At 44.1% G+C, this 25,981-nt stretch overlaps 2 protein-coding genes across 3 annotated transcripts in view; both read left to right on the forward strand.

The window, feature by feature from the left end:
* Positions 1-24: 24 nt before the first annotated feature.
* Positions 25-15,287, forward strand: LOC115121996 (large ribosomal subunit protein uL1m-like). 2 transcript variants are annotated; one of them, XR_003862393.2, is made up of 4 exons: positions 25-103; positions 12,353-12,424; positions 12,576-12,682; positions 13,939-15,287. XR_003862393.2 is itself a non-coding variant. In XM_029651149.2 (3 exons), exons 1-3 carry the CDS (start codon positions 12,326-12,328, stop codon positions 14,027-14,029), a joined length of 297 nt encoding a protein of 98 aa, XP_029507009.1. In that variant the 5' UTR covers positions 10,168-12,325; the 3' UTR covers positions 14,030-15,287. The 2 variants fall into 2 exon arrangements, 1 of the variants encoding a protein (XP_029507009.1); XM_029651149.2 differs by lacking the exon at positions 25-103 and having other exon boundaries at positions 10,168-12,424.
* Positions 15,288-24,805: 9,518 nt separating this feature from the next.
* Positions 24,806-25,981, forward strand: part of LOC115122266 (extracellular matrix organizing protein FRAS1-like) — a 523,719-nt gene continuing 522,543 nt past the window's right edge. Inside the window, 1 exon segment of the mRNA XM_065027018.1 lies at positions 24,806-25,402. Coding sequence (XP_064883090.1) covers positions 25,333-25,402 — 70 coding nt within the window. The 5' untranslated portion in view covers positions 24,806-25,332.

The raw sequence follows: 25,981 nt of genomic DNA on the forward strand, positions 1-25,981 counted from the left end.
TTTCTACACGTGACGAATTTAAAATAAGGCAAGGTGCACTGGTGTAATTTTTTATATATATATATATATTTAAACATGGCAACCTGGACGAGGATTGAAAAAGGTCAGTTCTACAAACTATATTTTTTAAATCTTAAATTCAATTGCAGTTCAATGATTAGAATAAACTGTCCATATGATGATGCATAGGCAATGCATTTATGTTGCATACTTTTCCTAGCTGTCGACTCCAACAAACTCGGGCCAGTAGCTGACGTTAGCAAAATTATCTATTTAGCAGCCTTTGTCACTCATGTAGCTAGCAAACTAATGTTCTAACTACTGATGCTAACTAGTAGGATTCAATAACTTCAATAACTCAGCGTGGTCTCTTACACTAGAAGTAACATAGGATACTTAAATTAGTGTGATATGTTACGTTTGGCATGGTTACATAAGACTGGTGGTTACTTAAGGCATTAAGGCAAAAACAAAAGTCGTGCGTAATAACAAGAACGTCTAGCAACCCAAAGGTTGCGAGTTTAAATCTCATCACAGACCATTTTTAGCTAATTAGCAACTTAAAAAAAAAAGTGTATTGTTTAAATAGGCAAGTCAGTTAATTAAGAACAAATTCTTATTTGCAATGAAGGCCAAGCCCTAACCCGGAAGACGCTGGGCCAATTGTGCGCTACTCAATGGGACTCCCAATCACGGCGGGTTGTGATACAGCCTGAAATCGAACCAGGTCTGTAGTGACGCCTTAGCACTGAGATGCAGTGCCTTAGACCGCGGCGCCACTCGGGAGCCCTTACTTACTACCAGGGTTAGATGACCAGCAAAAGTATTGTAATCAGATTAGATACTTTAGAAAAACGACATGTTATTTCAATGATTACTTTTAAATTCAGAAAGGATGTTTGCAATTTTTTTTTTTTGACACCTCTTTGTTTTCTCAATGGCATTCAAATCAGCATTGAAAAAAGCTGCAAGTTTAAGTTTGTTCCACCTGAGCTATTCTGACCACTATGATGTCGGAGACCACTATGATGTCGGAGACCACTATGATGTCGGAGACCACTATGATGTCGGAGACCAGGGAGGAAGAGCAGCTCTCCCCGGGAGGAAGAGCAGCTCCGTCTTGCCGAGGTTCAGCTTGAGGTGGTGATCCGTCATCCACACTGATATGTCTGCCAGACATGCAGAGATGTGATTCGCCACCTGGTCATCAGAAGGGGGAAAGGAGAAGATTAATTGTGTGTCGTCTGCATAGCAATGATAGGAGAGACCATGTGAGGTTATGACAGAGCCAAGTGACTTGGTGTATAGCGAGAATAGGAGAGGGCCTAGAACAGAGCCCTGGGGGACGCCAGTGGTGAGAGCGCGTGGTGAGGAGACAGATTCTCGCCACGCCACCTGGTAGGAGCGACCTGTCAGGTAGGACGCAATCCAAGCGTGGGCCGCGCCGGAGATGCCCAACTCGGAGAGGGTGGAGAGGAGGATCTATGATGACCGACCACCTGGATTCGGTCTTATGTATCAAAGTTTCAAATTGTGTTTTTTACATTGGATAAAAGTAGAGACTCAGAGCTACAAAATGATATATCATACACTACAGCTCAGGAACAATGGGAAAGTAATTCTGCTTTGAAAGTTGATCAACTTGTAAACTCACTTTTGAGAAAATGGCCTTTGAATGTTTTGGTACCTACTTGAGAGCTCTCCTTTGTCTACACACATTCAGCATTGTTTACACCCTGTTAAACCTGCCCCGCACATCTCTTTAAGGATTCATGTGAGATCATGTGCTAAACAGTGAGTAGTGTAGTAAAGATTAAGACTAAAAGTAGTACCCTACAATAAGGAAACATTCCAGGTAAATAGAAAGTGTCCAGATAAATATATGTATAAATGTTAGATGATTCTTACCCAGACGCACTTGTCTAAATTGATGGGTCATGTGTAAGAAATGCTATAACCACCAGCCACATCTTGCTAAGTAATCTATAACAAAATAATCTATATTCCCAAAACAAAATCAAATAAGTGTTAATTAAGTAAAAAATAGATAAGTAGAGAAAAAAAGAGCAGCAGTAAAGGCTATATACAGAGTCAATGTGGAGGCTATATACAGGGTATTACGGTACAGAGTCAATGTGGAGGCTATATACAGGGTATTACGGTACAGAGTCAATGTGGAGGCTATATACAGGGTATTACGGTACAGAGTCAATGTGGAGGCTATATACAGGGTATTACGGTACAGAGTCAATGTGGAGGCGATATACAGGGTATTACGGTACAGAGTCAATGTGGAGGCTATATACAGGGTATTACGGTACAGAGTCAATGTGGAGGCTATATACAGGGTATTACGGTACAGAGTCAATGTGGAGGCGATATACAGTGGGTACCAGTACAGAGTCAATGTGCTGGGGTACAGGTTAGTTGAGGTAATTGAGGTAATATGTGCATGTAGGTAGAGTTAAATTGACTATGCATAGATAATAAACAGAGAGTAGCAGCAGTGTAAAAGAGGGTGGAGGGGGGCAACGCAAATAGTCTTGAGTAGCCTGAGTAATAATTTGATTAGCTGTTCAGAAGTTTTATGGCTTGGTGGTAGAAGCTGTTAGGAAGTCTTTTGGACCTAGACTTGGCGCTCCGCTACCACTTGCAGTGTGTTAGCAAAGAGAACAGTCTATGACTTGGGTGGCTGGAGTCTTTGACAATTTTTAGGGCCTTCCTCTGACACTGCCTGGTATAGAGGTCCTGGGTGGCAGGAAGCCTGGCCCCAGTGATGTACTGGGCCGTACGCGCTATCCTCTGACACTGCCTGGTATAGAGGTCCTGGGTGGCAGGAAGCCTGGCCCCAGTGATGTACTGGGCCGTACGCGCTATCCTCTGACACTGCCTGGTATAGAGGTCCTGGGTGGCAGGAAGCCTGGCCCCAGTGATGTACTGGGCCGTACGCACTACCTTCTGTGGGTCGACCGATTATGATATTTCAACGCCGATAGCAATTATTGGAGGACCAAAAAAAAGGCCCATACCGATTAATCTGAAGATTTTTATATATATATGTTTGTAATAATGACAATTACAACAATACTGAATGAATAATGCACACTTTTATTTTAACTTAATATAATACATCAATAAAATCAATTTAGTCTAAAATAATGAAACATATTCAATTTGGTTTAAATAATGCAAAAACAAAGTGTTGGAGAAGAAAGTAAAAGTGCAATATGTGCCATGTAAAAAAGCTAACGTTTAAGTTCCTTGCTCAGAACATGAGAACATATTAAAGCTGGTGGTTCCTTTTAACATGAGTCTTCAATATTCCCAGGTAAGAAGTTTTAGGTTGTAGTTATTATAGGAATTATAGGACTATTTCTCTCTATACCATTTGTATTTCATATACCTTTGACTATTGGATGTTCTTATAGGCAGTTTAGTATTGCCAGTGTAACAGTATAGCTTCCGTCCCTCTCCTCGCCCCTACCTGGGCTCGAACCAGGAACACATCGACAACAGCCACCCTCGAAGCATCGTTACCCATCGCTTCACAAAAGCAAGGGGAACAAGGGGAACAACTACTTCAAGGTCTCAGAACGAGTGACGTCACCAATTGAAGGACTATTAGCGCACACCCCGCTAACTAGCTAGCCATTTCACATCAGTTACACTAGCCTAATCTCGGGATTTGATAGGCTTGAAGTCATAAACAGCTCAATGCTTGAATCACAGCGAAGAGCTGCTGGCAAACGCACAAAAGTGCTGTTTGAATGAATGCTTACGAGCCTGCTGCTGCCTACCACCGCTCAGTCAGACTGCTCTATCAAATCACAGACTTAATTATAACATAATTACACACAGAAATATGAGCCTTAGGTCATTAATATGGTCAAATCTGGAAACTAATATTTTTGAAAACAAAATGTTTATTCTTTCAGTGAAATACAGGAACCGTTCCGTATTTTATGTAACGGGTGGCATCCATAAGTCTAAATATTCCTGTTACATTGCACAACTTTCAATGTTATGTAAAAGTCTGGCAAATTAGTTCGCAACGAGCCAGGCCCGAATTGTTGCATATACCCTGACTCTGCGTGCAATGAACCCAAGAGAAGTGACACAATTTCCCTAGTTTAATATTGCCTGCCAACCTGGATTTCTTTTAACTAAATATGCAGGTTTAAAAATATATACTTCTGTGTATTGATTTTAAGAAAGCCATTGATGTTTATGGTTAGGTACATTCGTGCAACGATTGTGCTTTTTCGCAAATGCACTTTTGTTAAATCATCCCCCGTTTGGCGAAGTTGTCTGTCTTTGTTAGGAAGAAATGGTCTTCAGACAGTTCGCAACGAGCCAGGCGGCCCAAACTGCTGCATATATCCTGACTCTGTTGCACAGAACGCAAGAGAAGTGACACAATTTCCCTAGTTAAAATAAATTAAATATGCAGGTTTAAAAATATATACTTGTGTATTGATTTTAAGAATGGTGTTGATTATTTATGGTTAGGTACACATTGGTGCAACAACAGTGCTTTTTTCGCGAATGCGCTTGTTAAATCACCCGTTTGGCGAAGTAGGCTATGATTCAATGATAAATTAACGGGCACCACATTGATTATATGCAACGCAGGACACGCTAGATAAACTAGTAATATCACCAACCATGTAGTTAACTAGTGATTATGTTAAGATTGATTGTTTTTTATAAGATACGTTTAATGCTAGCTAGCATCTTACCTTGGCTCCTTGCTGCACTCACATAACAGGTAGTCAGCCTGCCACGCAGTCTCCTCGTGGAGTGCAATGTCATGATCGGTGCCATGATCGGTGTCCAAAAATTCTGATTACCGATTGTTATGAAAACTTGAAGTTGGCCATTCTCTACTACAGGCTGTGTTATCGTTGTCGGTGATCAGGCCTACTGCTGTTGTGTCATCGGCAAACTTAATGATGGTGTTGGAGTCGTGCCTGGCCTTGCAGTCATGAGTGAACAGGGAGTACAGGAGGGGACTGAGCACGCACCCCTGAGGGGCCACTGTGTTGAGGATCAGCGTGGCGGATGTGTTGTTACCTACCCTTACAACCTGGGGGCGGCCCGTCAGGAAGTCCAGGATCCAGTTGCAGAGGGAGGTGTTCAGTCCCAGCGTCCTTAGTTTAGTGATGAGTGTTGAGGGCACTATGGTGTTGAACGCTGAGCTGTAGTCAACGAATAGCGTTCTCACATAGGTGTTTCTTTTGTCCAGGTGGGAAAGGGGTAGTGTTGAGTGCAATAGAGATTAGAGGTCGACCGACTATGATTTTTCAACACCGATACCGATTATTGGAGGACAAAAAAAAGCTGATACCGATTAATCTGCCATTTTTTTTTATCTGTGTGTGTGTGTGTGTGTGTGTGTGTGTATATACATACACACACATACATTTTTGTAATAATGACAATTGCAACACTACCAAAATGACTACCAAAGTGCGAGTCATAATTCCCATGACACCTAGCAAAATCTGAAAAGCAGTTCCTTCATTCATTTATTCCATAGGATATTTTTAGATTCACTTAAAATAAGGTCTGTGTTTCGTGTAGGCTTACACCACCTTGCCAATTTTATAGCTGTGTAGATATCCATAGGACAAGGTAACTCTGATCAATATTGGCTAAATATAAGCGAAAATCACTTTTTTTGTAGAGTGGATTTATGAAAATATTTTGACAAACGTTACCTTATCCTGGTGAGATTTACACGGGTATCAAAACGCAGAGGCGTTTAAGCCTGCACGAAACACAGACCTTATCTGAAGTAGATCAAGACATTCTCTATGGAAGACATGAACAGAGGCGGTTTAAGCACGAAACACAGACCTTATCTGAAGTAGATCAAGACATTCTCTATGGAAGACATGAACAGAGGCGGTTTAAGCACGAAACACAGACCTTATCTGAAGTAGATCAAGACATTCTCTATGGAAGACATGAACAGAGGCGGTTTAAGCACGAAACACAGACCTTATTGGAAGTAGATCAAGACCTTCTCTATGGAAGACATGAACAGACCTTATTGGTAGATCAAGACATTCTCTATGGAAACACAGACCTTATTGACATGAACAGAAGACCTTATTGGAAGTAGATCAAGACCTTCTCTATGGAAGACATGAACAGAGGTGGTTTAAAAAACACAGACCTTATTGGAAGTAGATCAAGACCTTCTCTATGGAAGACATGAACCCCCCTTTCAAGTTCAGCCGCAAGTTATTACAGGAATTATAACGCGTTGACTATTTCTCTAAACCATATACCTTTAACTATTACGAGCCTGCTGCTGCCTACCACCCCTCGGTCAGACTGCTCTATCAAATATCAAATCATAGACTTATCTATAATAAACACACAGAAATACGAGTCTTAGGTCAAATCCGAAAACTATCACCTCGAAAACAAAACGTTTATTCCGTTCCGTATTTTATCTAACGGGTGGCATCCATGAGTCTAAATATTCCTGTTACATTGCACAACCTTCAATGTTATGTCATGATTACGTAAAATTCTGGCAAATTAGTTCGCAAAGAGCCAGACGGCCCAAACTGTTGCATATACCTTGACTCTGCGTGCAATGAACGCAAGAGGTGACACAATTTCACCTGGTTAATATTGCCTGCTAAACTGGATTTCTTTTAACTAAGTATGCAAAAAAATATATAAAAATATATACTTGTGTATTGATTTTAAGAAAGGCATTGATGTTTAAGTACACATTGGAGCAACGACAGTCGTTGATTGATTGTTTTTTATAAGATAAGTTTAATGCTAGCTAGCAACTTACCTTGGTTTACTGCATTCACGTAACAGGCAGGCTCTTCTTGGAGTGCAATGTAATCAGTTGGTTAGAGCGTTGGACTAGTTAACAAAGGTTGCAAGATTGGATCCCCTGAGCTGACAAGGTAAAAATCTGTCGTTCTGCCCCTGAACAAGGCAGTTAACCCACTGTTCCTAGGCCCTCATTGAAAATAAGAATGTGTTCTTAACTGACTTGCCTAGTTAAATAAAGGTAAAATAAAGGTGCAAAAAAAAAAAATCGGCACCCAAAAATACTGATTTCCGATTGTTGTGAAAACTTGAAATCGGCCCTAATTAATCGGCCATTGCGATTAATCGGTCGACCTCTAATAGAGATGGCATCATCTGTGGATCCTTTGGGGTGGTATGCAAATTGAAGTGGGTCTAGAGTTTCTGGGACAGTGGTGTTGTGAGCCATGACCAGCCTTTCAAAGCACTTCATGGCTACAGACGTGAGTGCTATAGGTCGGTAGTGATTTAGGCAGGTTACCTTCGTGCTCTTGGGCACAGGAACTATGGTGGTCTTCTTGAAACATGTTGATATTAAAGCCTGCCACATCGGAGCCGGTGTCGTACGACGCATTCGGAGAGCCTGTTTCTGTCCTGCCCTTGACTTTGGTGCAGGGCATGTGATGTCCTTAGCCTCTTCGTCGCAAAACTCCCTGATCTTCTCAAAAATATACGTTTGTCTAGCTGTCCAGTCCAGGTGGTGCTTGTACAGGCAGACCATCTATGGGAGGAAGGATGTCAGCATTGCCGTAGCAGCTGAAACCTGGTCCCGACTGAGTCCAAACGGTCCTTGGCGACGACACCAGGCTCTAGAGAATCGAAGCTCTGAAACCTGGTCCCGACTGAGTCCAAACGGTCCTTGGCGACGACACCAGGCTCTAGAGAATCGAAGCTCTGAAACCTGGTCCCGACTGAGTCCAAACGGTCCTTGGCGACGACACCAGGCTCTAGAGAATCGAAGCTGTAAAACATGAAATAACAGAGAAAATGTGAGATGAATAAAAGTAGTGTTGGAGGTAAATTAAATAATCAAAATGTTGTGTTTATGCTTTACATACCATGTGTTGTCATCGATTCCTTTAGAGACGCCACATCGCTGCTTTTGTCACATGGGATGGCAGCAGCTTTCCACCAAAGTGTTTGTGTCCTGGGTGGCGTTCTGCTAATACTATTGGATTATCCTCTGCGTAGTTGTTGAAGTTCACAACTCGCGCAGAACTATGTAAACACATGCACCTGCTCGGCAAGTGTGCTGTTATCTTGTCCGCATGCTTCAGGTGATGGAAATCTGAACGCTCTACCAGTGCTTTGAAAGGTTCTTGTAATTCTACTTTCCTGTGGATATATTGTCTCACATTCCTACCGCCAAAAGGACCAACCGCACAGACAACCAGTACAGTACTTTAAAATATAATTGTTTTCAACATTCTGACTTGTAGAGGTCGTTAGAGGAAACTTTACTGATTCAAATGTTAATTTCTGCCTGACATACAATTCAATGCAACATCGGGTTTCCAGGCAATTCTCTAGCTAGCTATCTTGTTAATGAAGCTTACCTGTCCAGTAATGTTGGCCAGTGTGACACAGTTACACAGGCAGCATAATTCTGATATTTTTTTTCACTAATTGTTCTTTTGTCCGATCCGATCTGTGATCAGATCTTTCACAGATCGGATTGGTCAAAAGAACAATTAGTGAGAAAAAAATATCAGAATTATGCTGCCTGTGTCACACTGGCCAAAATCTCCTGTGTGCTGTTTCCAACATCAATAGCTAATTTATTTGTTTGATTTATGTTATGTCTTCCTTGATGGACCGAGTCCTTAAGTAATTTACATGTTAATCAGTCATTCTATTGAAATCCCTTGTTGATCTGACAGTGATGTGTACATGGAAATACAGTACATTTGGAAATGATTCAGAGCTCTTGACTTTTTCCACATTTTTCTTACGTTACAGCCTTACTCTAAAATGGATTAAATCAACTTTTTCCCTCATCAATCTACACACAATACCCCATAATGACAAAGCGAAAACAGGATTTTAGGAATGTTTGCAAAATAAGTATAAAACTGAATTACCTTATTTACAAAAGGGGAAAGGGGTGATACCTAGTCAGTTGTACAACGGAATGCCTTTAACTGAAATGTCTTCCGCATTTAACCAAACCCCTCTGAATCAGAGAGGTGCAGGGGGCTGTCATAATCAACATCCACGTCTTCCCCTCTGAATCAGAGAGGTGCAGGGGGCTGTCATAATCAACATCCACGTCTTCCCCTCTGAATCAGAGAGGTGCAGGGGGCTGTCATAATCAACATCCACGTCTTCCCCTCTGAATCAGAGAGGTGCAGGGGGCTGATATAATCAACATCCACGTCTTCCCCTCTGAATCAGAGAGGTGCAGGGGGCTGTCATAATCAACATCCACGTCTTCCCCTCTGAATCAGAGAGGTGCAGGGGGCTGATATAATCAACATCCACGTCTTCCCCTCTGAATCAGAGAGGTGCAGGGGGCTGATATAATCAACATCCACGTCTTCCCCTCTGAATCAGAGAGGTGCAGGGGGCTGATATAATCAACATCCACGTCTTCCCCTCTGAATCAGAGAGGTGCAGGGGGCTGATATAATCAACATCCACGTCTTCCCCTCTGAATCAACATCCACATCTTCCCCTCTGAATCAACATCCACGTCTTCCCCTCTGAATCAACATCCACGTCTTCCCCTCTGAATCAGAGAGGTGCAGGGGGCTGACATAATCAACATCCACGTCTTCCCCTCTGAATCAACATCCACGTCTTCGATGCCTCGGTAATAGTGGGTTAACTGCCTTGGTCAGGGGCAGAACGAAATATTTTTACCTTGTCAGCTCGGGGATTTGATCGAGTAACCCTTCGGTTACTGGCCCAACTCTCTAACCACTAGTATTCAGAACCTTTACTATGAGACTCGAAATTGAGCTCAGGTGCATCCTGTTTCCATCGATAATTCAACTTCAACTTGTTTGGAGTCCATCTGTGATAAATTCAATTTATTGGATTTTGAAAGACACACACCTGTCTATATAAGGTCCCAGAGTTGACAGTGAATGTCAGAGAAAAAATCCAAGCCATGAGATGGAAGGAATTGTCTGTAGAGCTCCGAGACAGGATTGTGTCGAGGCACAGATCTGGGGAACGGTACCAAAAAATGTCTGCAGCATTGAAGGTCCCCAAGAACACAGTGGCCTCCATCATTCTTAAATGGAAGAAGTTTGGAACCACCAAGACTCTTCCTAGAGCTGGTGCCCTGCCAAACTGATCAATCGAGGGAGAAGGGCCTTGGTCAGGGAGGTGACCAAGAACCTGATGGTCACTCTGACAGCTCTAGAGTTCCTCTGTGGAGATGGGAGAACCTTCCAGAAGGACAACCTTCTCTGCAGCACTCTACCAATCAGGCCTACATGGTAGAATGGTCAAGTCTCTGAAAGTCCTTGAGTAAGCCCAGCTAGAGCCCGATCTAACATCTCTGGAGAGACTTGAAAATAGCTGTACCGCGATGCTCCCCATTGTTAGAGGAATTCTAAATTCCTATATGTTTTGTAGCCAAAACTAAATTCACACTCTTATCTATTTCATAATAAGTTGTACGTTTATCATTTTGCATGAAATAGCAAGAGACCAGTCTTAAAAACAAGTTAAGCATTTATTCTTGATGAATACAAAGAACCTTACATTTTAAAGAGACAACATAAAATGACATCATCAGCTTCTCACACCCTCTCCGATCCACACAATAGCGCAGTGTCTTCAGGTCTGGAGATCTTCTACTCCCCTCATAAAACAAACATTCCAATCTGTCTAAAAGACATCTTCTCCTCCACTAATGGAACATCAAATACCATTCTTATCTGTCAGAAAAGACATCTCCTCCACTAATGGAACATCAAAGACCATTCTTATCTGTCAGAAAAGACATCTTCTCCTCCACTAATGGAACATCAAAGACCATTCTTATCTGTCAGAAAAGATATACCATCCCTCTCCCTTAAACCCGCAAGGTACAGACAATTAATTCATTTGACTTACATTTTCAGTAACAGCTTAACCAAGAACCCATACATTTCATACCATAACATAATAGTATTAGAATAAATAGTTCTTAAATAAATGTATACATAATTAATCATTTCAACTATAATTTCCTCCAACACCCATCCAACCTGACAGCTTGAGAGGATCTGTAGAGGAGAATAGGAGAAACTCCCCAAATACAGGTGTAATCACTGCCAAAGACTGGAATCACTGCCAAAGGTGCTTCAACAAAGTACTGAGTAAAGGGTCTGAATATTTATGTAAATGTGATATTTCAGTTTTTTTGTATTTATACGTTTGAAACAATATTTTTCTTTGTTATTATGGGGTAGATTGAGTTTTTTTATTTTTATGGATTTTTAATTTAAGAATAAGGCTGTAACGTAACAAAATATTAGTCAAGGGGTCTGAATACTTTCCCGAATGCACTGTGTATAATCTGTATGGCAACTAGAACTGGCAGTGATGTACAGTACCAGTCAAAAGTTTGGACAAACCTACTCATTCAAGGGTTTTTATTTTACAATTATTTACATTGTAGAAAAGTAGTGACTAACTCACGAAGCTGGTTGAGAGAATGCCGAGAGAATGCCGAGAGAATGCCGAGAGAATGCCGAGAGAATGCCGAGAGAATGCCGAGAGAATGCCAAGAGAATGCAGAGAGAATGCCGAGAGAATGCAGAGAGAATGCCGAGAGAATGCCAAGAGTGTGCAAAGCTGCATTAAGGCAAAGGGTAGCTATTTGTAGAACCTCAAATATAAAATGTATTTAGAGAAAAAAAATGTATTTTGATTTGTTTAACACTTTTTTGGTTACTACATGATTCCATATGTGTTATTTCATAGTGTTGATGTCTTTACTATTATTCTACAATGTAGAAAATTGTTTTAAATCCCTTGAATTAGTAGGTTTGTCCAAACTTTTGACTGGTACTGTATATTGTAAATATATATATATATAATCTGTATATGAACATCGTTCTGTTATTGCCCCAGTTAGCAAGAGAGTGGCACTAACAACATCAAGGTGGCGTGGTTCAGTTCCTGCAGGGAGCAAACACATTACACTTTACATTACAGTGAGTGCATATATTGTTTTGTACATCGCTTTGGATCAAAGGTTCAGCCAAGTGGCGCATATTATATTTGGCAATCGGAGAACTCTTAGCTCCAGTAAACACACCTACTGCACTGTACCACACAATAAGACTGGAGTTGATGTCATTGTGAGTTACGTTCACAGCCCTATTCTGTTATTTTACCTCCGATAGGTATTTTGGTCAATCAGATCAACACTTTTGCCAATAGTTGGGCTAAAGATCAGAATTGGGCTGCCTGTGTAAATGCAGCCCATGTCAGGATAGGTCCCATGGTGCTCTGCATTGTGTTCATACTGTAGTAAATATAAATGAAGGCTACTGTCTGTTCTTGTCAGAATCCTGATCAAGTCAAAGTAGCCCAGGAGAACGGAGCAGCGTTTGTGGGAGGAGCCGACCTTGTGCAGAGAGTGAGTGTCACAAAGTTCTTTCTCTCTCTGAGGGAAATTCAATCTTTCCCCCTTCTGTTTCTGTCTCTCTCACCCCCCCCCCCCCATCCACACACATCACTCATACACTTGTTGTTCATATATCCTGTGTTCTCTGTTCTTTGTCATGTAGATCTTGGATGATGATGTGGACTTCTACGTAGTGGCACTAGATATCATCTCCAAACTACTGCCTCTGAAGAACGAACTACACAAAGAAGTTCCCCAAGAACAAGAGAGGTGGGCAACACTCCCGTTATCAATCAATCAAATTTACATCGTCCTTTTTTTTTTTTTACATTTGTCAAAATGCTTTTGACACCCCAAAAAAACCTAGGAACAAAACCTTGAGAGGAAGCCCCCCATGCACTGTTTAAAGGAACATTCTGAAGGCTTCCCCCAAAAACCTTCCCAATTAAAGGTTGACTGCAAAGCAGGCCTACTTGGCAGAATTTTTATTTTACCTTTATTTAACTAGGCAAGTCAGTTAAGAACAAATTCGTTCTGCCCTGTTCAGGGGCAGAACGACAGATTTGTACCTTGTCACCTCGGGGATTTGAGCTTGCAACCTTTCGGTTACTAGTCCAACACTCTAACCACTAGGCTACCCTGCCGCCCCAAGAATACTTATCTTGATCATTTGTATCGATCATGGTGTTTTTTTTTCTTCTTGTTTCTAACTCTGCCATCACATGTAGCCTACCTGGTACATTGTACAGGACAAAAACACCGCTAGCCAAACACAGCGGTCTACTTGCCAGGTGTGCAATTGAATGGAAGGGCAACTACACCTGCCAAAGAATTGTTCCCAGACCTCCAAAGTGGTCTTGTGATTTGATTTTTAAGCATAAAGCATCAAATTTGTGTCGTTTTTCTCATTTAAAAGTGTGATTTTTGAGAGTGAATTTGGGAAAAAACGGGAAAAAATAAAACCGTGAAAATGAAATTTGCCGAAAGAGAACTGATTTTATAGGGTCCTACAACTGTAGAGTGACCAAAACAATAATACCCTTTTTCAGAATGCACAAAGGTTTTATTTTCTCCCTCCAAAACAATCAATGTAAAAATGTAATTATTTGTATATGGAGGCTAGGTTATTATAGGCTACATACTTACATAAATTACAGGTAACATTTTAAATAATGCACGCATCATCCGCTTTCCCAGGCCAGTATTCTTTTCATTATAGGCCAGTAGTTTTCAGTTGTGTGCCGCTGGCAAATTTAGCCGACTGTCAAACTCTGCAAGGGCAAGCTAATTTAAAAGAGGGCTAGTTTATTTATTAGTCTGGTTCTGGATGGTTCTGGATGGTTCTGGATGGAGTACAGGTACACTATGGGACATGGGTCAGAAAAAAATGTGTGCAAACAAATCATGTGAATAAATCACCAACTGAATAAATTAGTAGTAGCAGTGCCACCAGTGGAAAAAGATAGTTTTAAAACCCTGGTTAGGAAAACTCATGACCTAACCGTGTTTCTCTCTGGCTGTTTCAGGGTCGGTTTCAGAGTCGACATTCCCAAGATGCTGGAGTTGTCCCAGACTGGCCATGAGTATATAGTGGAGAAGGAACGCTGTCATCACTAGGGTAGGAACGGTAAGTCTGAAGGAACGCTGTCATCACTAGGGTAGGAACGGTAAGTCTGAAGGAACGCTGTCATCACTAGGGTAGGAACGGTAAGTCTGAAGGAACGCTGTCATCACTACGGTAGGAACGGTAAGTCTGAAGGAATGCTGTCATCACTAGGGTAGGAACGGTAAGTCTGAAGGAACGCTGTCATCACTAGGGTAGGAACGGTAAGTCTGAAGGAACGTTGTCATCACTAGGGTAGGAACGGTAAGTCTGAAGGAACCCTGTCATCACTAGGGTAGGAACGGTAAGTCTGAAGGAATGCTGTCATCACTAGGGTAGGAACGGTAAGTATGAAGGAACACTGTCATCACTAGGGTAGCAACCGTAAGTATGAAGGAACGCTGTCATCACTAGGGTAGGAACGGTAAGTCTGAAGGAACGCTGTCATCACTAGGGTAGGAACGGTAAGTCTGAAGGAACGCTGTCATCACTAGGGTACTAACGGTAAGTCTGAAGGCATTACGGAACAACCTACAGTATAATCACCACAACGTTAAAGCATACTTGTAATCCTCACAAATGTCTGTCAGATTATCCAACGTTAAGAGAATTAATCCAAGGTTAAGATAATTAATCCAAGGTTAAGATAATGAATCAAAGGTTAAGAGAATTAATCCAAGGTTAAGAGAATTAATCCAAGTTTAAGAGAATTAATCAAAGGTTAAGAGAATTAATCCAAGGTTAAGATAATTAATCCAAGGTTAAGAGAATTAATCCAAGGTTAAGAGAATTAATCAAAGGTTAAGAGAATTAATCCAAGGTTAAGATAATGAATCCAAGGTTAAGAGAAGGCCAAGAGTGAGCAAAGCGGCCATCAAGGCAAAAGGTGGCTATTTGAAGAATCTGAAATATTTATTATCCAAGTACCGCCCAGCGCATCGTTGTTCGTAACATGACATGTACCTACACTAGAGTAACTACGGTGTAATTTATTAATGAACTGATGGTAGCAATAGAACATAGTTGTAGGAGCCATTTTGGCCTGTTTTATGAGTTGTGGAAATGTCAAGGGTTATTTATTTACTTATTTTGTACACTAGAGGGCACTATATGTTGGGTCATGGGTCACTGTACGTATGTGCGTATGTGTGTGTGTAGTTGTTACCTTATCACAGATACAGCTGATAGAATGCATCTCTCTGCACCTTTTTCTACAGGAATATGTGTTTTGGAGCTATTTTTATATGCGCAATAAATGGGAACTTCACTCAAAAAGAATAATGTTTGGAAAGCTGATTTATTGTGGACGTGTTATGGAAAGCTCTCTCCTCTCCCCTCTCTCCTCTCCCCTCTCTCCTCTCCCCTCTCTCCCCTCTCTCCTCTCTCCCTCTCTCCTCTCCCCTCTCTCCTCTCCCTCTCCCCTCTCTCCTCTCCCTCTCTCTCTCCTCCTCTCTCCTCCTCTCTCCTCCCCTCTCTCCTTCCTCTCCCCTCTCTCTCTCCCTCTCCCCTCTCTCCCCTCTCTCCTCCCTCTCTCCTCTCTCCTCTCCCCTCTCTCCCCTCTCCCCTCTCCTCTCTCTCCTCTCTCCTCTCCCTCTCTCCTCCCCTCTCTCCTTCCTCTCCCCTCTCTCTCTCCTCTCCCCTCTCTCCTCTCCCCTCTCTCCTCTCCCCTCTCTCCCCTCTCTCCTCCCTCTCTCCCCTCTCCCCTCTCCCCTCTCCCCTCTCTCCCCTCTCTCCTCCCTCTCTCCCTCTCCCCTCTCTCCTCTCCCCTCTCCTCTCTCCTCTCTCCTCCCTCTCTCCTCCCCTCTCTCCTTCCTCTCCCCTCTCTCCTCCCTCTCTCTCCCTCTCCTCTCTCCCCTCTCTCCCCTCCCTCTCTCCTAACTGCCAATGGCAGTTCATTAGGGAATCGCCAATACAATAGTCGTGCATCATTTACCATTTTAATGCCATCAGTTATGGAGTTGGAGAAACTGTACGTAAGCAGAGCAAACCTGTTTCAGATTATTTCTGGTGGACATCAATCACAGCACGTTTCAGGACTAATTCACCAGTTTTTACCTCATTTAAGTAGAATACTATTGGCAATTTTAATGTTGTAATTTAATGTTATATGTTATATTCATAAAACATGAGTTGAAAATGATGCTGTCTCTGCTTCCTGTTGGCAAGAACTTTTTTGCGAAATAGACAGATGTCAAAACACCATTTTTTGAAGTGTCCAAATCAATAATTCATATGCAGAGAAACAGTTTGTGATATATTGAATACATAACTGTTCACATCACTGGTCAGAGGACGACCCGCTGAAGACAGTCGGTTACATTGTGGAGTGATGTGTTTTGATTTGTGGTACGCCAAGACGGAAAGAGAAACGCAACACTTGTTTCTCCATCACTCGTATCCACATTCATTTTCAACAAACACAGACACATGCATACAAACACATGTATTTTTTGTATTGTAGATATGCGGTAGTACAGTAGTAGCCTGAGGGCACACACTTAATGTGTTGTGAATTCTGTGGTGAATGTATTGTGATGTTTTTAAAATTATAGAACTGCCTTCATTTTGCTGTACCCCAGGAAGGGTAGCTGCTGCCTTGGCAGGAACTAATGGGGACCCATAATAAACCCCAGGAAGGGTAGCTGCTGCCTTGGCAGGAACTAATGGGGACCCATAATAAACCCCAGGAAGAGTAGTTGCTGCCTTGGCAGGAACTAATGGGGATCCATAATAAACCCCAGGAAGAGTAGCTGCTGCCTTGGCAGGAACTAATGGGGACCCATAATAAACCCCAGGAAGAGTAGCTGCTGCCTTGGCAGGAACTAATGGGGACCCATAATAAACCCCAGGAAGAGTAGCTGATGCCTTGGCAGGAACTAATGGGGATCCATAATAAACCCCAGGAAGAGTAGCTGCTGCCTTGGCAGGAACTAATGGGGACCCATAATAAACCCCAGGAAGAGTAGTTGCTGCCTTGGCAGGAACTAATGGGGATCCATAATAAACCCCAGGAAGAGTAGCTGCTGCCTTGGCAGGAACGAATGGGGATCCATAATAAACCCCAGGAAGAGTAGTTGCTGCCTTGTCAGGAACTAATGGGGATCCATAATAAACCCCAGGAAGAGTAGCTGCTGCCTTGGCAGGAACTAATGGGGACCCATAATAAACCCCAGGAAGAGTAGCTGCTGCCTTGGCAGGAACGAATGGGGATCCATAATAAACCCCAGGAAGAGTAGCTGCTGCCTTGGCAGGAACTAATGGGGATCCATAATAAACCCCAGGAAGAGTAGTGCTGCCTTGGCAGGAACTAATGGGGACCCATAATAAACCCCAGGAAGAGTAGTTGCTGCCTTGGCAGGAACTAATGGGGACCCATAATAAACCCCAGGAAGAGTAGCTGATGCCTTGGCAGGAACTAATGGGGACCCATAATAAACCCCAGGAAGAGTAGTTGCTGCCTTGGCAGGAACTAATGGGGATCCATAATAAACCCCAGGAAGAGTAGCTGCTGCCTCGGCAGGAACTAATGGAGATCCATAATAAACCCCAGGAAGAGTAGCTGCTGCCTTGGCAGGAACTAATGGGGATCCATAATAAACCCCAGGAAGAGTAGCTGCTGCCTTGGCAGGAACTAATGGGGACCCATAATAAACCCCAGGAAGAGTAGCTGCTGCCTTGGCAGGAACTAATGGGGATCCATAATAAACCCCAGGAAGAGTAGCTGCTGCCTTGGCAGGAACTAATGGGGATCCATAATAAACCCCAGGAAGAGTAGCTGCTGCCTCGGCAGGAACTAATGGAGATCCATAATAAACCCCAGGAAGAGTAGCTGCTGCCTTGGCAGGAACTAATGGGGATCCATAATAAACCCCAGGAAGAGTAGCTGCTGCCTCGGCAGGAACTAATGGAGATCCATAATAAACCCCAGGAAGAGTAGCTGCTGCCTTGGCAGGAACTAATGGGGATCCATAATATATACATATGTTGAAATCAATAGAACGAGAGGGGGCGGAGTCACACCAAAGTTCCAGACTGGGAATAATATGTACTATGTAATATCACTGGTACAAGACAACTTGGAGAAGACCGCCAGCTATATGTTGGATTGTTGCATTTTGTTTCAATGCGGAAAGGTAAACGCAACACTAGTTTTATTTTATTTTTAGCACTCATATCGATATCACGTTGAAATCAGAACACAGACGATAAAATGTGGGTTGTATTTATGACTAGTCTCCCTGCCGCTGAAAAACATCCCCAAAGCATGATGCTGCCACCACCATGCTTCACCGTAGGGATGCTGTCAGGTATCCTCCAGATGTGACAATTGGTGTTCAGGACAAAGAGTTCAATCTTGGTTTCATCAGACCAGAGAATCTTGTTTCTCATAGTCTGAGAGTCTTTAGGTGCCTTTTGGCAAACTCCAAGCGGACTGTCATGTGCCTTTTACTGAAGTGTAGCCACCATCTGGCCACTCTACCATAAAGGCCTGATCGGTGGAGTGCTGCAGACATGGTTGTCCTTCTGGAAGGTTCTCTCATCTCCACAGAGGAACATTATAGCTATGTCAGAGTGACCATAGGGTTCTTGGTCACCTCCCTGACCAAGGCCCTTCTCCCCCGATTGCTCAGTTTGGCTGGGCGGACAGCTCTAGGAAGAGTCTTGGTGGTTCCAAACTTCTCCCATTTATGAATGATTGAGGCCACTGTGTTCTTGGGGACCTTCAATGCTGCAGAAATGTTTTGGTACCCTTCCCCAGATCTGTGCCTCTGCACAAACCTGTCTCGGAGCTCTACGGACAATTCCTTCGACCTCATGGCTTGGTTTTTGCTCTGACATGCACTGTCAACTGTGGGACATTATATAGACAGGTGTGTGCCTTTCCAAATCATGTCCAATCAATTGAATTTACCACAGGTGGACTCCAAGTTGTAGAAACGATCAATGGAAACAGGAAATACCGTAGCTCAATTTTGAGTCTCAGAGCAAAAGGTCTGAATACTTATGTAAATAAGTTCATTTTTTTGCTTTAAAAAAATGTCTGTGTTTTTTCTTTGTCCTTATGGGGTGTTGTGATGTCATTATGGGGTATTGTGATGTCATTATGGGGTGTTGTGATGTCATTATGGGGTGTTGTGATGTCATTATGGGGTGTTGTGATGTCATTATGGGGTGTTGTGTGTAGATTAATGAGGGGAAAAATGTATTTGATCAATTTTAGAATAAGGCTGTAACACAACAAAATGTAGAAAAAGTCAAGGGGTCCGAATAATTTCCGATTGCCCTGTATGTACTGTATTCAATGTATTATGTCTGAAATGAAAGTCAAGTCTTGACAGACTAAAGAAACTGTTCAACGCAGTTTTCCTTCCCACAGCTGGACATGCCCAAACAGCAGCTCATAGCCAACATACAGATTGTTGTTGAGGATGTCTGTTACCACCAGCCCGCTAGCTTAGCTACGTACCATGATGATCAATTCATTTTATTCGACAAATACCAGGTTTTTGAAGTAAATTACATACACTGTGTATAAAACATTAGGAACACCTGCTCTTTCCATGACAGACTGACCAGGTGAATCCAGATGAAAGCTATAATCTCTTATTGATGTCACTTGTTAAATCCACTTCAACCAGTGTAGATGAAGGGGAGGAGACAGGTTAAAGAAGGATTTTTAAGCCTTAACAATTGAGACATGGATTGTGTGTGTGTGCCCTTCAGAGAATGGGCAAGACAAAACAAAAAAGTGCCTTTGAACGGGGGATGGTAGAAGGTACCAGGCGCACCGGTTTGAATGTGTCAAGAACTGCAACGCTGCTGGGTTTTTAACGCTCAACAGTTTTCCCGTGTGTATCCAGAACGGTCCACCAACCAAAGGACATCCAGCCAACTTGACACAACCGTGTGAAACATTGGAGTCAACATGGGCCAGTGTCCTTGTGGAACGCTTTCGACACCTTGTAGAATCCACGCCCCGACGAATTGAGGCTGTTCTGAGGGCAAAAGGGAGGTGCAACTCAAAATTGGGAAGGTATTCTTAATGTTTTGTATACTCGGTGTATATGACATGTATGTCACATTGGGCTTTAGAGGGTTAACACACGTATAGAGGAGCCTCGGTCATGTGACTACAACAATACATACCTGGATCCCCTCCTTGACAACATGACCGTTCCAAGGCTCTCTGGGACTTATTTGGCAGTGAGACTTCAAGGCAGTGCTACATGCTATCATACGTGCCACGCCGTGATTTCTCATTCTAGTTATTGAACTACATATCCCACTCCATGATTCCTCATTATTGAACTACATATCCCACTCCATGATTCCTCATTATTGAACTACATATCCCACTCCATGATTCCTCATTATTGAACTACATATCCCACTCCATGATTCCTCATTATTGAACTTACATATCCCACTCCATGATTCCTCATTATTGAACTACATATCCCACTCCATGATTCCTCATTATTGAACTACATATCCCACTCCATGATTCCTCATTCCTCATTATTGAACTACATATCCCACTCCATGATTCCTCATTATAGCTATTGAACTACACATCCCATGGACTTTAATACCAAGCCTTCCAATGCAATATTGTGTGCTAGATAGGTGTGTAATTTTTGCCTACAAACAAAGCAAACCAATAGGGATTTGTGTGTATCAAGGGATAACTATAGTAAAGGATCTATAGTACAAGGCCAGAACTCATACTAGTGCATTCGGAAAGTATTCAGACCCCTTGAAAATTGCGCTCAGGTGCATCCTGTTTCCATTGATCATCCTTGAGATGTTTCTCCAACTTGATTGGAGTCCACCTGTGGTAAATTAAATTGATTGGACATGATTTGGAAAGGCACACACCTGTCTATATAAGGTCCCACAGTTGCCAGTGCATTTCAGAGCAAAAACCAAGCCAGGGGTTTGCCTCTCCCAGGCAGGCAGGGAGAAAGCGAGTCAGGGAGAGAGGCAGGCAGGGGGAGAGAGTGACAGGCAGGCAGGCAGGGGGAGAGAGAGAGAGAGAGGCAGGCAGGCAAGCAGGGGGAGAGAGAGAGAGGCCGGCAGGCAGGCAGGGGGAGAGAAAGAGGGAGAGGCAGGCAGGGGTTGAGAGAGAGAGGCAGGCTGGGGGAGAGAGAGGCAGGCAGGCAGGGGAGAGAAAGAGGGAGAGGCAGGCAGGGGGAGAGGGAGAGGCAGGCAGGGGGGAGGGAGAGGCAGGCAGGGGGAGAGAGAGAGGCAGGCAGGGGGAGAGAGAGAGGCAGGCAGGGGGAGAGAGAGAGGCAGGCAGGGGGGAGAGAGAGAGGCAGGCAGGGGGAGCGAGAGAGAGAGGCAGGGAGAGAGAGAGAGAGAGGCAGGCAGGGGAGAGAGAGAGGCAGGCAGGCAGGGGAGGGAGAGAGAGGCAGGCAGGGGAGAGGGAGAGAGGCAGGCAGGCAAGCAGGGGAGAGAGAGAGAGAGGCAGGCAGGCAGGGGGAGAGAGAGGCAGGCAGGCAGGCAGGGGGAGAGAGAGAGAGAGAGGCAGGCAGGGGGAGAGAGAGGCAGGCAGGCAGGGGGAGAGAGTGACAGGCAGGCAGGCAGGCAGGGGGAGAGAAGGAGGGAGAGGCAGGCAGGGGAGAGAGAGAGAGAGGCAGGCAGGCAGGGGAAAGAGAGGCAGGCAGGCAGGGGAGAGAGAGAGAGGCAGGCAGGCAGGCAGGGGAGAGAGAGAGAGAGGCAGGGGGGAGAGAGAGTGACAGGCAGGCAGGCAGGGGGAGAGAAAGAGGGAGAGGCAGGCAGGGGGAGAGAGAGGCAGGCAGGCAGGGGAGGGAGAGAGAGGCAGGCAGACAGGGGAGAGAGAGAGAGAGGCAGGCAGGCAGGGGGAGAGAGTGACAGGCAGGCAGGCAGGCAGGGGGAGAGAGTGACAGGCAGGCAGGCAGGGGGAGAGAGAGAGGCAGGCAGGCAGGCAGGGGGAGAGAGTGGCAGGCAGGCAGGCAGGCAGGGGGAGAGAGAGAGGCAGGCAGGCAGGGGAGAGAAAGAGGGAGAGGCAGGCAGGGGGAGAGAGGCAGGCAGGCAGGGGAGAGAAAGAGGGAGAGGCAGGCAGGGGGGGAGAGGGAGAGGCAGGCAGGGGGAGAGAGGCAGGCAGGGGGAGAGAGAGAGGCAGGCAGGGGAGAGAGAGAGAGAGGCAGGGAGAGAGAGAGAGAGACAGGCAGGGGAGAGAGAGGCAGGCAGGCAGGGGAGGGAGAGGCAGGCAGGGGAGGGAGAGGCAGGCGGGGGGAGAGAGGGAGGCAGGCAGGGGGAGAGAGAGAGGCAGGCAGGGGGAGAGAGAGGCAGGAGAGAGAGAGAGAGGCAGGCAGGGGGAGAGAGAGAGAGGCAGGCAGGGGGAGAGAGAGGCAGGCAGGCAGGGGAGGGAGAGAGAGGCGGGGAGGGAGAGAGGGTAGGCAGGGGGAGAGAGAGGCAGGCAGGGGGAGAGAGAGAGAGGCAGGGAGATAGAGAGAGGCAGGCAGGGAGAGAGAGAGAGAGGCAGGCAGGGGGAGTGAGAGAGAGAGGCAGGCAGGCAGGGGGAGGGAGGGAGAGAGAGAGAGGCAGGCAGGGAGAGAGAGAGAGAGGCAGGCAGGGGGAGTGAGAGAGAGAGGCAGGCAGGCAGGGGGAGGGAGGGAGAGAGAGTCAGGCAGGCAGGGAGAGAGAGAGAGAGGCAGGCAGGGGGAGAGAGAGGCAGGCAGGGGAGAGTGGGAGAGAGTCAGGCAGGTAACACAAATACCCTCAGGGCGAGGATTCTAGAATGTAACGGAAATCTTCTTGACAAGTGGTCTGAAAAGAAAACAGTAGATTTGTCATTGCATCAGACGTGTGTCTGAGCAACTCTGTTCAGGTGTGTACTTTCATAACATCCTGCTTCTCCTAATGAAGTATGAAGATATTATGGATTTACTCACTCGTCTTGTGAACATTGGAGCATATTTAAAATTGACTGTTAAGTCGCTCTGAATAAGCCGCCTGGTGAATCCGACTGACCATGTTTAGAGAAAATGGAGTGCGATCTCACGAGAAAAGGATGGTCGATCTGAAGCTACTGGTTAAAACTAGAATGTACATGTAGCTGCTATTTAATACAATATTGAGTAGGCCAGAGAAAGATCTAACCGTCCACTGGACTATTCCACTCTACAACACCAGATGGCAGTAACAACATGTACAACAATTCTTATTGTATTCCCAGGAGTTACAGGTTCAATTAAAACCACTGTCTATCTGGATGTTATCACTTAGACGTTGTGTTTATTCTGTACCGCTGGGCCAAAGACTTGTCAATATGTTCTGTAGTTGGAGGCCTCAACCCGTTTAATACTGTAAATTATGGAGTCACATTTCACCATTGGGAATAAACATACAAACAAACAGGGTGATAAATAATCAGGTGCCAACAACAGGGGATTCACTACGACCGTATTATAAACAATATAGCTTTTTAGGGTGATTATATTTGGATGGTAGGTTATCCCAATCTAAATTGCTACCTTATTTATTTATTTTGTAAATGTCCATTGCACATAGCCAACTCTACTTGGCGGGAAAGCTGAGGAATTCACTCATGCGTGGGACAGCAGTGGCAACTGTTGTTTTCTAAAGGCCAGGAGTCTGTCTGATGGCTCTTCTCAGCCGGGGACAAAAGCATTTGCCATTGACTGAAGATTAGGTTGCTCCTGTGTGACCTAGAGGAATGTCAGCTCTTCCAACCTGCTTGCTGAATGGATTGTTTATTTAATTGTCAGTTCTTCCAAATTTGAGTATGTTTATAGGCCAGCAATAATGGATTGTTTTATAACACTATAATATGCAATTGCTACTACAAACAGAACCCCATAACAACCTGGTAGCATATTGGGCCTGTTGAGCCTGTTCAAACAGAACCCATAACAACCTGGTAGCATATTGGGCATATTGAGCCTGTTCAAACATTTAACATTTTAACATTTAAGTCATTTAGCAGACGCTCTTATCCAGAGCGACTTACAAATTGGTGCTTTCACCTTATGACATCCAGTGGAACAGCCACTTTACAATAGTGCATCTAGGTCTTTTAAGGGGGGGGGGAGAAGGAGAAACAGAACCCATAACAACCTGGTAGCTTATTGAGCCTGTTCAAACAGAACCCATTACAACCTGGTAGCATATTGGGCATATTGAGCCTGTTCAAACAGAACCCATAACAACCTGGTAGCATATTGGGCATATTGAGCCTGTTCAAACAGAACCCATAACAACCTGGTAGCATATTGGGCCTGTTCAAACAGAACCCAAACAGAACAACCTGGTAGCATATTGGGCCTGATGAGCCTGTTCAATCCAGAACCCATAACAACCTGGTAGCATATTGGGCATATTGAGCCTGTTCAAACAGAACCCATAACAACCTGGTAGCATATTGTTGGGCCCGTTCAGACGGAACTCATAACAACCTGGTAGCATATTGTTGGGACCGTTCAGACGGAACTCATAACAACCTGGTAGCATATTGTTGGGACCGTTCAGACGGAACTCATAACAACCAGGTAGCATATTGTTGGGACCGTTCAGACGGAACTCATAACAACCTGGTAGCATATTGTTGGGCCCGTTCAAATGGAACGCATAACAACCTGGTAGCATATTGGGCCTGTTCAAGCATGATTAGAGGAATGAGAAAGATGTCACATAGCTGTTGTTGCAGAGCAAAGCCCTATATTTTATTCATTTAGAGCAGACCGCACATCATACGTTTCTATCCCTAGACTGCATTCAATCGTCCGGGTGGTGTGCTGGGGGACGTCCTACGGTTTGGAGTGTGCTTGGAGAGAGAGGGAAAAGAAACCCTGCATAGCAGGGCACTTTATAGCGTCGCCTCAGTTCTTGCACAGCGCGACCATTGCAAGTGAGCGAGCGGATTTTAGTCTATAATTATACGGGCTGGAAACGGATTTTCGTACGTCGTCATGCTGTACAGCTTTTAAATCTACGATCGATGACACCTGCGTGCGTTTTTGTCTTGAAGTTTCGCCGATCGCGAACAGTTGGGACTGCATTCCTTCGCTCTGGAGTCCAGACCTGCAGCGTTTTTCAGAGTTAGTGAGAGAGCTAGAGAGAGAGGGGGTCCCCGTTCCTACCTGCTGTCTTTACGTGTAACTTCTGAACTATTCTCCAGCCCAGTCAAACATTCTTCTGGCTGGCTTTGCCCAGTGTTGTCGTTTATCTGAAACATCGGAAAATCAATAATGATATCTGAGAATCGATTAGTTTTGAAATAGAAAGATTCTGCATTTAAGTTCTGCCCCATTGGATTGAATGCCTTGTGACTATGGCTTTACAATGGATCCTCGTAGCCGCTTTGGCTGGAATTCTTCTCACCGCCACTTCAGAAATACATGGTGAGTATTTTAGTCTCTTATTCAATCACGTGAATTAACTTTTTATTTATCGATTATGGAAAGAACATCTGTAAAAAAATATATTTAAAAAACGGTTAGGCTTGGATATTATTCATATATATTAATATATCGCAAAAGGTTGCGTTGCAAACATAGGCAGTATATTTGACTGTGTTTAGGTTCTAAATATATATTTTCTGGTTATTAAGTGAAATTTAGTTCTGACATTCTAAAACAGAAATACAACTCAAGATGACTTTTAAGAATAGGCCGTATGCACATCTTTGGATCCACATGTTATAACAGGGGAATACACCACTCTATAAACCAGCTGGCTTCTTTCCTCGCTTTCTCTGTGTGGAAAGAAATGTCCCATTTGTCTGATTTATTATTCATGTCCAGACAGAATATAATCCCAACCAGCCAGGTAAATCTGTCATCTATAATCTGCCTCTAACTGAGATTGAATTGATCAAATGCCTCACAGTCACTCACACACACACATGTACTTGTTTGACTGCAACCTAAATATAGTTAAACCCCTAGGCTAAGGTTTTACCTCATCACAATCAACTCCAA

The sequence above is a fragment of the Oncorhynchus nerka genome, linkage group LG13, assembly GCF_034236695.1.
Source record: "Oncorhynchus nerka isolate Pitt River linkage group LG13, Oner_Uvic_2.0, whole genome shotgun sequence".
NCBI lineage: Eukaryota > Metazoa > Chordata > Actinopteri > Salmoniformes > Salmonidae > Oncorhynchus > Oncorhynchus nerka.